A 17,186-nucleotide genomic window follows, 5' to 3' on the forward strand; every position below is an offset into this window, starting at 1 on the left:
TGGGATGGTCAAACACTCCACTGTGCTTCACAAACCATCATGGGGTATGTAGGCAGCAGGATGGCCAAGTCCACTAGGCCTTTGTGTAGGAGCAATGTGCCCTTCATCCTTACCTGTTCTGTGACCAACCTGCCAGTAACAGGGCAAAGTGCTTCAATATATAAACATGTTGGGATGGAGGCTTCTGGTTTAAGTTGCATATAAGGTCATATAGAGACAGTAATGTCTGTGATGGAATCCTCACAGATGTTGTTGGGTTTGGACAGATAAGCAACAGCAAAATAACCAGAGTAGTATGGACTAATCAAAGAGAATGATTTAGGGGAAAACACATTCACATATGAATTGAGTGGGTAAAATGCCTTTCTGGGATGTGGCTCATCCTATTGCCACATTCCTGGTTGCCTCTCACTTCTCTAGGAAGAAGTTAGCAAAGGGAATAAAAGGAAATCAAGAAGTTAATATCTTTCCTAACTGGTAGCTGTATCTCTTTACTGGCTTAGCACTTCTGGGGCATATATCCATGTAGGAACCCCACTTGTAGCTCTTTTTATGTGTATTGACTTAGTGGAGTGCAAACATGTTAAAAAGTTCACTTTCTCCTTTATACGAGTCTATAAAAAAGCTCTTAAAATGGAGTCATAGGGTTTCAATGAGACAAATGAATGATCAGCTGAGGCCTAACAGCCCTTCCCAATGGATTAGGTGCTGTAGTGTGAGAAACTCTAGGATGCTAATCAGCCCGGTGAGTTTTCATGCCTCCAGTGCTATGTAATGACACCGAATACAGTGATGGCTCCAAGTTATGATGGAATAGGTGAGGAGGATGCAATAATAGCTATCACTTGTGCTACTTGAGTCCAGTTAAAACTCTGTTTGCAGAAGTCTCTAGGCAGCAGAGATTTCTTATGCATTTATGGGAACTTGAGTAAAACTAACCATACACACACGAGCTTGGAAATGTTTCTAACAGCTTTTTGGACACAGTAATGCGCAGATCTAACTGTAAACACATGCACAAGTGGATCAGCGTGTGTTTTCAATGCCTGCTTTTAGGAGGAGCAACACATTAACCTATTTTCTGCATTTTGCAAACGCACTGCACAATTGCAGCCCAATAAACTTCTCTTTATGTGTTCTTCTAAACTGATGACACTGGTAGAAAATCAAGATGTTTTCCAGTTGGGGTTTAGGCAGCTGTAAGACACAACAGAAGCCGTCATAATAGGACATTTCAGCACAAACTTGAACTCACACGGAGTTATCGGCAGTCAGCTCTGCAGTGAGGAATGGATCTGTTTACAGAGCTTCCTGAGGAAGGGATCGATCCCACTGCCAGAGCAGTAAAAAACACATTTGCTGCAATAGCACAGAAGGAGGTCACAGCTTCCCAGAAGGAATCGCTTACAGTACAGAGCTGCTATGCCTTAGTTCTGCACACTTGGGAATCTTGTCCTGTTACTGAAGGCATGCGAGTGCTGTGTTTATGTTTTGTGCTGGTTGCTGAGATCCCAACCATGACCAGCACTGGGAAATGAAGGAGAACAAGCAGGATAATTCCTATCCATGTCTTTCTAGGGGTGGTATTGATATTCTGGGGAGATAAAGAGCAAAACTGAAGTGTTTGAACACAGCCCCCAGGACAGTGCTTTCTATAGGCTTCACTGAGCATCAATAGGAAGCACCTGCACTAGTGCTGAAGTGGTTAACTGATAGCACAGGGCCATTAGGAAATCAGCCTCTATCCCGGGCACAACTGCTGCAGGAATGCTGCCAGGAGCCAGCAGCTGAAAGCCTCCCTAAAAACGACAGGATGACACTGTTAAATGCCTGGAGTCTTAAATGGTTAGTAGCTTGTCAAGGTGACATGCTTGTGGTCTTTATTGAAGTGCAGGCTGAGAGATATCTCATAGACATGAGTAAGCAAGGCAGTTTGTGAGCACTTCTGCTGTCATTACAAGAACAAAATGTTATCTGCTTAATTATGAAGTTATATTCTGATAGGGATTCTTATTTAAGCCTGTTCCATGCTCCAGCAAAGCAGAAAATCCCTTTCTGAGCACCGTTAATAATGGAGCATTAAGAATCCACTGTTTGATTTTCTTTCTTCGTATACATCTATTTGCTTTCAAACACCAGTTTTGGTGCTTTCTAGGGTTGCTTTCTCAGGTACTGGAGAGGTCTTTTCCTTGTACCTGGCTATGAGAAGAAATGTCTCTGCTGTCACTTCTGGTCATATTTCCTGTTGCTCCCAGCTGGGAGCATCCCTCTTCCCAGTGCAGCCCATGGCAGGGCCTGGGACAGGGATTTAGGTGGGTGATGTAGTGAGGGGGGGTTATGTCGGCTCTAGGCAAAATGCATGGGCCAGGAGAGGTTGATGATGTTCAGAGATTGCTTTTGGTAAGCATCAAACTGCACTTGTGGAGAAATTAGTGCTATTTAGTGCTGGATTTGGCAGTGTTAGGTTAACGGCTGGACTTGAGCTTAAAGGTCTTTTCCAGCCTAAATGATTCTATGATTCTATATAATGCCAGAGGACTAAAATACCTCTCATTTTCCGTCAGCAGTCTTAGTAGAGCCTATGTCCTCAGGGATGTTCCAAGCACGGACTCACACCTAGGCAGTGCCTCCAGTGGTGGTGGGGTTCTCCTGGGAATGCTCCTTGGGGACTCAAAGGGCTTTTCAGGCTGTGCTGACCCAGCCCTGCCCCCTCAGAACCCAGTGGGTAAAGGTGCAGCATCCTTGTGTGTAGAGCCATGATAGGTTTGGGAAATACAGTGCTCCTTGCAAGGAAAAGGGAAGGGAAAGAGTGTGAACCCTACGAAGGGAAATAAGGGAGAAGGCAGGCAGAAGGGAAGGGTGGATGGGTAATTCCTGGTGATTAAAGCTTCCTGGAGGCAACCCCACTCCCTGAGCAGAACCTGCCTGGCTGCTCCTTCCACTGATGCTGCTTGTGCACACCAGGTGCATTGGCACAACCAAGGATAGTACAAAGGAATGGCCAACATCAGTCAGGCTTTGCTTGTTGAGCCACTGGGAATTTGTACCTGGAGAGGCTGAGGAGCTGGTCCTGCATTTAGTGCTGTGTCCAGCTGAGATGTGGTCAGACGGACAAGAGGGGACCAGTCCAAGGAGCCTGGCTTCCTCCAGGGATTCCCACTGCAGAGGCCTGACATTGATGGATGTCAGCAGGCTAACCCAAACCTATTCCACTTAATACAGCTTGCTGCTGGGATCCATGGATGTATCTCACCAGGTTTAAGGCACAGCAGTGAATTAAGCAGTAGGAAAAGAAGGCAGAATGAAACCCTTTCCTAGGCTGGGCTCTCGAAGAACATGTTAAGTATAACATGAAGTTATTTAAGTATAATATTAAGTACAACATTAGCATTATGTGGTTTTATTATGGACATGTATCCACTTGGATTTAAAGGGCAGTGGCTGGATGGTGGGAAGGGGAGAAGAGAAAGCATCTCTTTTCCTGTGTCAGTACAAAGGATGATGAATGACACCAGGAACAGTTGTGGTGCACTTGAAACCATGGGAGACCAGCTGATTCCTGCTGTGCTTCCCAGCCTACAGGTACCACCTGAGACCTGCCAGGTAAATACCAGGCTCTGTGCTTTGTCCAGGTCATTACAGCCCCACTCGGAGAGCAGAAAGCAAGGAACAAGCTTTGCTTCATTGCTTAAAGAGCTGTTCCAGAAAGGAAGAAATACCTGGAAGAAATGTTTCAGTCCAAGGTAATATTTGGGTGCTTAAAACCTTGTGAAATGTCCTGCAGGCCATGAGCCATTCATCCTGCTGTGTATCTCTCTTTAAGAAGGTGCTTGTAAGTCCTACTGGAACACATGTGGGATGAGGGGTTGCCATGGCAAACAGGTCTTGGCACTATTTAAGACAGGATTTTATTGCAGGGCAGAATAAATAAGCATGTTCAAGCCACATACAGTAACTTGTTGGCACATACATTAATGCTCCCAAGGGCTGCAATAACTTAAGCACCCTCCCTTTAACCATTTTTGGTGTTTTTTTCTCTTTTATTGACTACATGCATTTAGTATTAGGGTGAGGAATGTCCCATTTCCACCCCCTTTTGAAGTGAGTGATGGAGGCAAAAAAGGGGGACTGTCTAATAAATCAGAAAGGGGCATTGTGCATGGACAAGAGGGGCAGTTCTCCCATTCCTGACATACATGAGGATAAGCCAGTGTGAGACCTGGCTGTGCACTAAATCCCAACTTCAGATGGAGCAGATTGGCTTGTTTGTGTTTCTGATGGAGCCTGAATAACCAGCAAGAGCTGCCTTTTTTGTGCCAAGACAGCCTCCTACCACATCACAGCAGCAAGCTGGTTGCTCTGGCTTTAGTCATCTTATGAACCACTTGTTCTGTTCCCAGTTTGGCTTCCCAGTTCACACCAGTGAGTCCTGTCCGGTCTGGAAACACTCCGAGCTTTGAGGAAGGGTTGCAGGGAGGCAAGAGGCAAACCTGTGCCTGGAAGAGGGCGCAGGGTTGTGGTGCTCTTAAAGGTGAATGTAAATTACACTTGATAATGAAAGCTCCGGTTTAAGGAGAGTTATTAGTGTATTAGGCTGGGCTTTATTAGCTCGGAGGGTTCGGAGCCATGTGGGAGGTGTGACACTGGCTCCCTCTTCTGTGGGAAGCGGCAACTTCCCTGCTTTGGAGAACGTTGAAGCTGTCAACGCAGGCCAAGTCCAGTCTCCCCCATCCCCTCCTGTTTCGGGTCACCGGTACAAAGTGCATCAGTGCGGATGTGGTCAGATAACACAGCTGGAGGGCGAGTGGTCCAGTTGCATCTTCCCCTGCAGAGCAGAGAATGGCTGAGGCTGTCAGTAGTTGATTTCTGTTAAAAAACTAAGGAACTGGTGAGTGGATGGACCTGATTCTGCTTGGTTTGTTGGTGAGAAAGTTACCTGGGAGAAAGATCTGGTTTTACTGGTTTATTAGGAAGAGCATCCTACCCGTGAGGGTGCTGAGGGTGCCTGAGAAGCTGTGGCTGCCCCATTCCTGTTCAAGGCCAAGTTGGACAGGGCTTAAGGCATCCTGCTCTAGTGGAAGGTGTCCCTGACCATGGCAGGGGTTGGAACTGGGTGAGCTTGAAGGTCCCTTTCAACCCAAACCAGTCTGGCATATCCTCTATGGTTTTAGGATGAAAGCTGTAATGTGTTTTGCCTTTTGCCCCATTGTCAGGCTTAGGCCAATCATCAGAGCTACTTGTTTCTCCTAAACTTTCCTGTATGCTTGGCAACCACTGAAGCTGGCTCAGGCCTGTGAAATGAGGAAGGAAACAGAGCAGCTTATTTCATGAAACATACATGTTTAACACTGCACACTGATAGCTTCATTATGAATTGCAGTTTGCTGAATAAGAGAGTTCACAAGGGAGGGATAGGGCCTGGAGAAAGAAGAAGAGGGAGGTGATTTTATGTCTGTAAAGGTGTCTCCCGGGTATAACTCTAGTTGAAGACCTACCATTTTCTTCCAGCTGTTTGGATTTGCTGGCAATTAAAGCCTAGTGGAGCTGTCAGGGGCTGTTGACAAATATATTATAAGCAACTCAGGTTAAGTGAAAGTTACTTAGAATTAATCCATCCCTGCACAAGACTCCTGTTTCACGTCAGAGGAATGTGCCAGGAGGAATTCGTACGCTCCTGACCATGTTTGGAGAACCTCCTCGAGGTGGAAACTTGCAAATAGGGCTACTGTAGTATGTAATGAGAAGCTGCAAGGCTTTCAATTATCCCACATAGTCCGTCTCTTTGCAACTTGACTGACAGTTAATTATGCTGGTGCCATTTTTTTTTTGGCAGTGGAATTTAATCTCCCAGATGGAAAGCAAATCAATCTGCCCATCACTGCAGCTGAGGCATACTTTGGCTCAATGTTAATTTATTCTCCTAAGCCCAAGAAGGCTCTCATCAGTTCAAGGTACAAGAATATCACATTTCTGCTGTTAACCAGGCTGGTGGAAGAGTCGGGATTTCATAGGCTACGCTGGGAAACGTTGCTGCTCCTTCCTCCGCATTCAGAACCAGCACATCCTGTCCCCTTGATTCCTGTTCGTGGAGTCTGACAGGGAAGGAACATTTATGAGCAGGTTGCTGGTGATAATGGTTAAACATGAGTTGTGGAGGAATTAAGGAGGATTCTATGGAGGAATGAACTAAATCTCTGAAGAACTTGACATGAGAAAAAATCGGTGGCAATTTTCAAGCGCTTTAGCCAGTGTGCAATAGCCTGGCTCCCCTTGGGTTTCATGTCAGGGATATAGGGAAACAATCCTCTACTTACCTGTACTCTTCAGGCCTATCAATTATGCTGCTGCCTCCAAGCTGCTGTTACAACTCTAGGCATTACTGTCCTCTGTAAAACCATCGCAGAGCAGCGTACGTGACTGGTTACCACTGGCTACAGACCTGATCCTCAAGTACCCGGGCACCTGCAGCTCCTGTCAATGGGAATTTTTTCAGGCTAGAAAACCTGATTTTAGCTAAGATCAAGGGGAAGGGAACTCACAAGAACATGGTGTTAATGAGTGCTGGGAAATCAGAGCCTTGCTCTGCAGACTTCGGTTTAATGCTGTTGCAGGTTGGTATGGTACTGATGCTTTTCCCTTTTGGGATACTTTTATTTCTTAATCTGTTGGGTTATTCAATGCAGTTTTGGAGCATTTACAAATAGAAAGGTTCCCAGTTCCCCTTTTTAGTGGAAAAGGCATTTCTAAGAGTGTTTTGCTTACACCTAATGAGTCTGATTTGCTTTCTCACACTTGTACAAAACTACAGCTGTTTTACTGACTCTTCCTTAGTACATTTGGAGGCTGAAGGGTTACAGGCTCTCTTACCTAGCTCTTAATACCCATATTCATATTATGCTTATTATGTTGATGCTGCTCCTAATAAACCCTTGAATGACACTTTAATTATCATGAAATCTTGTACATGGAAGCATTTGTTCATGATGAATCTCTGGAGAACAGATGTTCTGATGCTGTCCCATCACTGCTGGCCTGTGTGATGTATTTCTGCAGTGTGGTAGTTGAGGCAGCCTGTGTGATGGGCTCACAGTCTGCAGCAGGGAGATCATGCAGTAGATGATCAGAGCACTAATTGGTCTGTAGGAAGAGTGATCAATCCCCAGGGAAATTCAATGCAGGAGCAACTACAATTCCTTTGGAAAGGAATTTCCTGTGTGCCTTGTAGCTATGTTTGAGGTTATAAATGCTGTTTAAAGCTTCATGTATTTTGTTGAAAGTGTGCATGTAGCACATGGGAATTCAAATCCCCTGGAAATCATCAGCAAAATGGAGCATCATGAACCCCATCACTGCCACCAGATGCTCAGGCTTAGCATTTTGGTAAGTTCAGGGTTACATCAACCCATGGCAAAACTTGGCACATCAGCACAAGTAGGTGGCCAAACAAGGACTAACCCCAACAGCAGCTATGGAAGTATGGTTAAGACTTTTCCCAGTTCCATCCCTGTTTGTGGCCTAGGGTCCCAATTTCCCCATGCTTTCAGATGAGCAGGCAGCAGCCAGGAGCACAGCCTTGCGCTCCTCACACTGGAGTCTTAGGTCTTCAGTGGTGCATATTGTCATCAGCTTTGAACTTCTGGGATGATTAAGAACAAAACTGAACATCCAAAGGGTTGACACCCACCAAGGAACTGAAGGAAAAGCAGTGGGGTTTGTTACTGGATCTTAAATGAATTGCGAAGTCTGGAAGGCTGGTTTCACTGGGATGTAACATGGGGCTGGAAGTCTCACCTGTCCATCAGCACACTAACCAGCCAGCAGCCTCATCTGCATTACTGCTGGCAAATAATCCACCCTTCCCAAATCGTTTCAGGCAAGTAAAGGTTATGCAAATGTTGTTCATTGCTCCCATTTTCCAGATTAAAGAAAGGACTTCAGGGGAGCAAGGATTCAGAGAGCTCCAGCATGGTTATTAGGTCTCTTCTTTAGGGGGGTAGTGACCCCCAAACTTGGGTTTTTGCTTGCTTCTTCTCTAGGGCACAGCCAGGCTTCTGCTGGGAGCTAATTGCAGCTACACCCAGCCTGGCAACCAGGCCATGAACAGGGCAGGGTAATTACACATCTCACCCAGGCTGACAGCTTGGGGTGAAGGGAGCTTCAGCAGGATGATGGGCTGTAAAATCAGCGGGAACATCTAAAGTTACCCAGTTTGGTGCACCCTAAGGACAGCATTACAATGAGTTTTTGTACTGTGGAAACAGTGGACTGGAAGCAGGGAAGTAGTGAGAGCAGGGTTTGAACCTACAAGCTGAAAATGCTGTTTGCTGTAAAATGCTTTTCATCTTTTAAAGTATTGAAACACTTAATGTATATTTTAACTACTATTTTCAGGTAAGATCCATAAAGGACTTACCAGTAAGAAAATGAGCTGTAAAGGCATTTTAACTGGGATTTTGCTGGATGTGGTGATCCCAAAGTATCCAAAGTATATTTCAGTTACAGCTGGAGCTTGCAGGTTTATCTGTGACACACAGAACGCAAGAGAGATTCCCAAAGCAGTGTTGTACTGGCTGCAGTGCATGTTAGGAGGGATGTCTTCTCCTGTTTTCCTTGTTATGCATGTATCATGGTATAACACTTTTCAGGGTCTTGAATATATGCCATAACCTACTTGGGCTGTCCTGTGTGGCCGAGTTTGAGTGTGTTCTAGGATTGCTGCCTTTCTTCACAGAGCCTGCTGGATCCTGGAACACAAGAGGCTTCTTCAGGCTGTGGGGAAGGCGGGTGAATACTGATGCAGAGGCAGGGCCAGACCAGCTTACCCTGTGTGTACAGTGACTGTACATGGGAGCAAAACATGGGCCACAGTTACCAGTTAGGATGGGAAGAGAGGCTTCCTGGAAGTGGTTGGGCTGTGGTCTGGCCCACCATGGGATGGCAATGAAGCATCTTCCTTGCTGAAGGTGTTGAAAAGAGCCCTTGCTAAGTGATTTTTGGTTGCACAGGGTTATTATACTAGCTATAGAGTAAACTCTACAGTGCAAAGAGACTGAGAGCTGTAACCTGCACACACATTTTGATGTGCATGTTCTGTGTTAAAAATCCCCTTCTGTGCTGAAAACACTAGGGTCTTTCTCCCACCAAGCGCTCCCCGAGGTACCTGCTCAGTTGTGCTTTATTTTCCAATCCTTTCAGTGACACCTAGTGCGACCTGTGGGAAGTGCAGTTTCAGTTTCCCTCACAAGAACCCATGCCACTGCAGTAACACACTTCAAAATTAAACTGAAGTCCTTAAGTTACACATCTTTGGTATTCCTGAGCTGACTGAAGAGTCAGTTGTCTTTGGCCCACTCATTCCTGAGTGCCTGTGAAATCTCTTTCATCAATGATGAAGTTTTCCACAGAGATGGAAAATGTGGGCCTCCTACCTTGAAAACAGCCTAAAGACTTCAAAGGAAGAGCTTTCTCCTCTGAGTGAGCACTCCCAGGCAATGCCCTTTTGGAAGTGTAACCTCTTCTTTCTCACAAAACCAAGTGGCTTCTGTAAGGGTTTATACTGGTGTGGATTTCAGCTGTGTGAATGATATGGCAACCAATACAAACTGGGCTCATAAATGCTTGGAAAAAATGCAGAATGGCTTCAAACAGGCCAATATTAAATGGCTGGAACTAGTTAAAAATTCCTAGGCCTTGTTTGGGCTAAAGGGCTTCAACTCCTAAACTAAACCACCACTGAAGTCAGATGCTGAACAGAAGGATCCAAAGCACCAAGTGGAGAAAGCCCTGACCAGAGCATCTCTGAGCATCCATGGGTCCAGCCAGCCCACGTAAAAGGCTCAGCATCACCAACCACATTTCCAGGCCACCAGTTCTGATCTGTCCCTCTCACGACTAACTATCCACTTAGGAGCCACAGGCTTAAGGTCAAAATTAATCCAAATACACCGCCAGCACCAGTTCAAACATTTTACTAAATCAATTCACACAATCTCAAAATTGTAAATATAATTAAGGACAACAGGGTTTCTGTATCTGGGGTTTTTCTCTTCCAGGTTTCTCATTAAGACAATAAACAAACACAAATTAGGTTTATAGCATCTGTTCTTTTAAAAAAATGAAAGGAACGCCACTCGATGTATCAATAAAGCACCACAACACAGTTACAAAATAGGGTTGGCCTGTTTCTGTCACAAGTAAAAGACTACGTACTCCTACCAGCTTCCTGCCTCAATCCAGACTTCATTAAAATAAAACTATAAAATCTCCTAGATTACACTAAGGTCAGAAGATGCCTAGTATACAGTGCATTAACAGCAGTAATGCCAACTATCAGTGCCAACAGAAAACAGTTTAGAAAGTAAAAACAAACAAAAAAACCCCCAAACAAAATAAAAACCAACAAAAATCCACCTTTATTCCCCTAGATGAGTGAAATTCAAAATAAGGGGTGCTCTGCTCCACAATGAGTTAAGGATTTGGGGAGGATGAGGGGTAGGAGAAGGGGGGGCTGGTACTGCAGCTTTCCAGGCTTAGTTGGCATCTAGTTTGGCCATTTCCTGCACGTAGATCCCTATACTCTCGCTGTCAAAGAGCACGAAGTACACAGTCTTGATTGAAGAGGACATTGTTGACACGAAGTAGCTGGAGATGGCTTTCAGGATCAGCTGAGCAGCTGTTTGCTTTGGGAAACCATTTCTAGGAGAGACAAAAAGAAGAAAGGAAAATCAGGACTCGCTGATCCAGCTTCAGATGATGCAACCTTGCAGGGGATGTGCCAACTTCTCTCTACCGCTGCATGGTAAATACCACTGCAAGGCTCAGTGGTTACAGCCTCGATAAGAAGCTGCGAACTTGTTTGCTTACGCTTCTAATATTCAAAATTCCCCAAATATGGATATAGAATCTACACGATTTAATGGGTTGAAGCTTACAATATCTGATAGGTCAATTACTCTCATTTAATAGACAGGTAAACCAACAGCCTGAAGGGGTCAGGAAGCAGCATATATATCAGAGTCAAGCCTGCCTTGAAAGCAAACCAACCATTAAAGAAGAATATAAAGGAACAGATAACTTGATAAAGAAAATGGAGCATGAAAATAAAGAGTACAAAATGGTTTTACCACTACTAATGGTTAATAATAGAGCACGACATTTTAAAAGTTACTTGTACAGCCTTGCTGCAGGCTGGAAAGGAAAAGAGAGCGAGTTCAAGTAGTTTGGTAGAAAGAAACAACTCTAGCAGCATCCCGATCACTTCAAACGTGGTAACACAAGTAAAGCAGTCTGAGTGATGTGGACAGCCTAGTGGGTCGCATCAAGCCTTGTCTAAATGGATCAGTCTAACTTGACTGAGATTGGGAAGCAAAAGTACCTGTGTCAGGTCTGACCTAAGGGACCTGGTGGCTTTTCTATAAGCCAGCCTCAGCATCACTTCCAACACTCCTTACATCCTTTTTAATTACAGGCTGATTCAATGTAAGTGAAGTCCTAAGGAAAAGATCTTCAAAGCCATCTGCTTCGTATTAGCTGCAGAGATCTGAAAACCAAAGGCCTTTCTACTCCTGCAGCTCCTGCCTCCTCCTGGAGAAGCCACAGCCACACAGAATAACCCTCGCTGCTTTCCTAGAGGACAAAACTCTGCATGACTGAATTTCAAAGCTCACTGCCCAATTTGGGACCACTTCTCACAAGCTTTTTCACACTTTTATCTAGCAGCCCTTGTCCAAAAGTTTTGTCTAATCCTAGAACAGGTCAAGCACAAGTAGAATGGTCTGAACAAAGTCATGACTTGAACTCTAAGTTTTATAGGTCATGGCAAACTCCTGGTAACTACACTGAATGAGGTCAAAAGCTCTGCTGCTGCATTACCCATCAAGTACTGCTGCCCACTGACTGGGGTTTCACTGCACCCCAAGTCCTAAGTGCTCCCCAAACCACAGTAACCAGCTTGAAGGAGATGGGACACAATCACTGTTACGAGTGGGACCCAAACGGAATTGGAATGAGCCCATTGAATATCACCTGGCTCCTCATGCACTTACAGATCCACAGTGGTCAATACTCCCCATTATAAAGCATATAGTATTAATACTGATTCACAGATTACACAAGTGGCTGAGTTTCTCAGAGTTTCCTCAGCAATTTCAAGAAGCTAGGCTAAATCCACCTCTGGCACTAACAGGCACAACATCGCTTAGCATTTGCTCACTGAAGCACCACACTGATCATAAATGCTGTTGAACTCTCCTCCTCATTACATGCTGCAAGACACAGAATGAGAAAGGCAACCGGCTGTGTCATGGCCCACTTACTGCAGATTACCTTACCATAAAATATACTCCGAGAGCAATGCTGTGGTAGTGCTGCCTGTAATGTGATATTATACCTGCTGCCTGAAGATAATGCTCGTTATATTTCAAAAATGATGTAATGAAATAGCTCATGCTATTTCTTTCTTTTCTGAAAATGACAATTTATCTTTTACTGAAGAAGGGAAAAATAAAAGGCAAAAGGCATTGTGAAAAACCCTTGTGCTCTTCCAAAGCCAGATGAGCTGGTCAGGGAGAATCAGCTGGCTGACAAGTTAATCAACTGAGAGCATAGTTTTGACATAGGAGCTGCTTCCCACTGTCAGCTTACCTAGAGAACAAGGCACAGACTCAGCATGCCTCCACAGCTAGTTACTTAGGAATGCTGCATCCTGGCAAATACTGAACAGATCTTCAAGGAATTTCGCTCCTGAGCAGGAATTGTCATGCAGGCCAGTGTCAACACCAGGGAATGCACTGCTATTGAATCGCTCACGAAGGACACAAGTCATACAACTGTCACTTCAGCAGGGTGGTCAGCACAGGGCAAGTGAAAGAGCAGCAGCCTGGTCAGAAGGAGGCATGCACACGGGGAATCCAATGTAAATTGTTTAGGACCACATTCCCAAAAGAAAGGAGAGAGTAGAAAAATAATAAGGAAGATGCTGACCATGTGGCTATGTGTGGGCTGCAAGGAACAGAAGCCTCTTGCACTGATCTAGTGTTCCGAGTTAAATTCCTGTGAAAAGACAGTGTGAGGCTTTACTAAGCTAGTGTCAATTCAGATCAAAGTCAGAGCCTCAGGATGAAATCCCTACTCCAAAGATGGCTTTACATTCAATCCCTAACTCTCCCTTTCCTCCTGCTGGCCCTACCAGACTGAACTCCAGGCTACCTCTGCACCTCACCCAACTTGTGCTTTCCACAAGTTGGCTGTAGCTGAGCATCTGGCCCACTGAACGCTACAAGTATGTGATTTTATTTCCCCCCGTGATTTATTTGAACTGCCCTCATGTAATCCCATTCCCCAACTATAAAAGAGAATGAAACTGTTTATGTGGGTTTATTGGGTGATGTCTGCTTGACAGATGTCTGTACTAGAGCAGCTGCATACATGTGGTGTCTCTGGCATTTGCTGTCTTTAAAAGCTTGACTTTTATTTTTCTTTTAATGCGTCTGACTTCATAAAGACAAGTCAAGAGCATTGTCAGAATATATTATGTTCTCTCCAAATTTAATTTATGCTTAAGTATCTCTAATTAAGAGGAAAAAGAAAATACACAACCTCATCTCTTTCTCAAGGCCTTTTGATTCCTCTCCATCGTTTAAAAGCACCACTTCAACTGGCTTGAGTGAGAACGATGTGCGCATGCCAAGTGGAGGACTTTGCTTCAGATCTTGCCTGTCAGTAATCAGGTTTCATAACAGAATGTGAATCTAATGATTGTTCGGGGTTTCATCATCTTCCAATACCAATCAACTGCTTCACAATGAGGGTTGGGAATGATTCTTCCCTGGGAGCTCTCCAGGAAAGACAGGGAAGACACTTTACATAGTCTTGCTCTTAGATAACCAATTCTGTAGCTGCTCTACTGGCTGTGGAAGAATACAGTTTCTCCCAAAAGCAATTCAAAGCTTCTCTTTGTACTGACTAGCCCATGAACCTCACAGCTAATTCAACAGGTTAGTACAAACCCTTTGCTACACTCCTCTGCTGTTGCACAAGGTTTGCTCCTGTTATCCTCTTAAAAAGACTCTCATGCAAATTAACCTTATTTGGAGCTTTGACTCACACAAGTTGCTTAAATTTATTATCCTTATTTATTAGATGAAACTTCTACTTCTTTATTGCCATTCACCCAGGCAGGAATTAATCCAGTGCTGCAACACAGAACAATGGGAAGAATATTCTTCCTGTACCTCAGCCAACTTCTTTCATAGCAAATTCAAAGGGGGCAGTTGTTCAGTTGTTCAGCCTAGAGTTGGTCTCATACTGAGCCATCATTAAGGTCCAAGTGTTCCCCCCCACCCCAAACCCAAGAGCCTCAGATTAACAGCATAGCCCATACTCAGACTCTGCAGGCACTGAGCATCTTGTACAAAGCCAGAGGACCTCAGCTTTAGACTTTGGCTTTCAAAGACCACATCTTGAGAATCAAGGCATTTCAGGTTTGCTGCATAAATGAACACTAGGTAAAATGAAGCTAGGTAAAATGGACCCCTTCATGTCCTCCTCTACACCCCAATTTATATGCACAAATTGTCTGGAAAAAAAAATAAATCCCTCTTTTAGTATCCTCTTTAGAAGTTTATTTTATGCTATTTAACCTATTTGCATGCTAAGATTCTGCAGGGATTACTATGAGACCTGCCTGAACTAGTGTTCATACTGCAGGCTCCACACAGCTTGAACCAACCTAGAAGAAGCATTTCATTTAGGGAAACAGATTTAAATGAAGAATAAAGTCAGCACTGTACCAATGGGTTTGTACACGAGAAGGGACTGCAACGTATGAGATGGCAGTTAGAAAACGTGACCTATTTGGCATGGGGTTTGTGTAACAGCCTTACCTGCCACTGCCAATTGAAGGAAACGCAATTGATTTCAGCTTCTTTTCATCAGCCAGAGCCAAGCAGTTCTTCACCGTCTTTTCCAGCAGCTCCTCACATTTGTCTGAGCCCCAGCCTGGGCTATTACAGTGGATCACAAATTTTGCAGGCAATCCGTGGCCAGCACTGACAACAGCTAGTAAAAACCGAAAGTGAAACATAATTGCTTTCCTCTCCTCAGGATTAAAAGAGTGCAAATGTGATTAAAATCACAAACAACTAACAGACATTCCTTTAGCCCCGGTGAATGTTTTAGATTACAAATCACACCGCCTTAAAATATAACATGATTACAGAGACTTTGTATTTTCCATTTCCAGCTGCACTTTGCTGTGGTAATTTATAAATCATAGCTATAATAGAGCTTATTTTCGAGAGAGCAAGAATTCATGGCTGACATCAAAGGAAACATTTAAATTGGGGTTTGTGCAAACCTGTGCAACGTGGAAGGAAAAAGGCAGTAATCTTTTAGAAGCTAAACCTGTTCAAGGGATGATCTTGCTTTGGTTCAGTTTATTGCAGAGCTACAGTAAGTATTAGGGTGCTGGACAGTCACATAAAGAGTTGTGAAACCTGCAGCTAAAAAGAATTTGTTTAGGTTGTATGTAAAAAGAAACCACACTACTCACAAGAACATAAACTGAACCTTCAACAAAGAGTCAGGCCCCTACATGCTTTGGGATATAATTATACACAGCCACAAAAGTGTAGGGGTAAAATGGCAGGTTTTGCCTTCAAAAACAATAGTAAAAATACCAATAATTTAAAAAAATAATAAAAAATAAAAGAGGTTTGTAAAGGTGCTTAGAGGGCAGAAACCCTCCACTCCAGTCTGGAATGTTTATGAGGCATTTTGTTATTTAAGCATAGTAGAAAAAGCCTCTTGGAGCACAATCATCACATATGGATACTATCCTAGAGCTGCTGCAGTAACAAGAAAACAGACTTTGTCATATGGCATTCTGACTGGAGGTGAATCAGAAGAGTGCATTCTGAAGGACAATGGAAGCATGAGCATTTCTGTTTGATGGGTTTGCAGATCCCCAACATGTTGAACAACATCACTGTTAGGCAATGTTCATTTGTCATAATGTGAAACTAAAATGTTGGCAGATTCAAAATACATCATAAATCCCAGAGAAAAAAAAAATCTATTAAAAGCAGCTGACATATCTCTAGTCAGATGTGAAATGTGGATAATAACTTCATCCTGGAATAATGAAACACTGTATTCACACAGATCACCAACTTCACTATTTCTCAGGGACTGCTTTCTGGGATTGTCATTAATTAACTCATTAGGATGCTGTTGAGGATAACTGCTCATTACCAAGAGCAGTTGTCCCTTAATATAAATAGGAATGTTCTGAGAGGGGAACTAAGTTATGCTTCTGCTGTAGAAAGAGAAGCATGCAAGCATTCCGTGCTGGCTACAGTTACATTCCAGCTAAGGATCCCGATTATTGGTAGATTAAAGGGATATCCATATCATTGAGAAGTCTGAAAACTGGGTACCCATATGACTGAGAAACTGATGTATATCAACTCTCCTCCAGTCCTCATACAAGTCCCTACCATCCAGTTTCTCATGGTGCAGTGTAGAGCTCCCCACAGGGTAAGATTGCCAAGCAGCTCTCACATCTGGGGGAGCTTTTCTCTCCAACTTGCAACCTATTTGTAAACAGCTGGATCTGGGCTGATAAGGAATATTGTACAGAAGAAAAAAATAAGTAACTGATTCTACAAATTTCTGCAGGACAAGAATTTCCAGAAAAATGTATTAAATTTTTTTAAAAGCCAGGGAAAAAATAGCCCAAACTCAATGTATTAAGCACCAGAAGTAAACAGTTGTAATTTTTCCTGTCAGAGCTGAAGCCCTATATCTCCCCTTCAGCTTTAGTTAGAATTCGTTTACAAAATTGAGCACACTGTATTTATTTTTATAGCATAAACACAGATGGCAGAATCAGCCTTCTATATGAACAACATGTATCAGCAATTTCACAGATGGTGTAAAATTATATGTCACCATTACCACACTTTTATTACTCATATAGTAGATTTTTCTCAGATATTACATAAATTTTGATAACTAGGCATCAAAAAGTCGTAAGCTTTTATAGTGATGATTTTGGCACTGACTAAACCAAGTGCCCAAGCAGATGTTGAACTTTAAGCAAGTGCTTAAATTCAGTGAAAGTGGGCAGCATTTCAGCAAAGCAGATGTTTAACGGAGTTGGAATCAATCGTTCTGAAAAATGTGAT

At 43.6% G+C, this 17,186-nt stretch overlaps 1 protein-coding gene across 5 annotated transcripts in view; it reads right to left on the reverse strand.

Annotated features, from left to right (window-relative positions):
- Positions 1 to 9,952: 9,952 nt before the first annotated feature.
- Positions 9,953 to 17,186, reverse strand: part of MACROH2A1 (macroH2A.1 histone) — a 43,109-nt gene continuing 35,875 nt past the window's right edge. For all 5 annotated transcript variants that reach the window (XR_004080315.2, XM_005147256.3, XM_005147254.3 and 2 more), the window contains 2 exons: positions 14,883 to 15,057; positions 9,953 to 10,695 (listed from right to left, as the gene is read on the reverse strand). Coding sequence is in view for 4 of the 5 variants with exons in the window: in XM_005147256.3 (XP_005147313.1) it covers positions 10,530 to 10,695; positions 14,883 to 15,057 (341 nt within the window). In the remaining variant the exon portion in view is untranslated. The remainder of the gene's footprint in view (positions 10,696 to 14,882; positions 15,058 to 17,186) is intronic.

This window comes from Melopsittacus undulatus, chromosome 10 (assembly GCF_012275295.1).
Source record: "Melopsittacus undulatus isolate bMelUnd1 chromosome 10, bMelUnd1.mat.Z, whole genome shotgun sequence".
In the NCBI taxonomy this organism is placed as follows: Eukaryota; Metazoa; Chordata; class Aves; order Psittaciformes; family Psittaculidae; genus Melopsittacus; species Melopsittacus undulatus.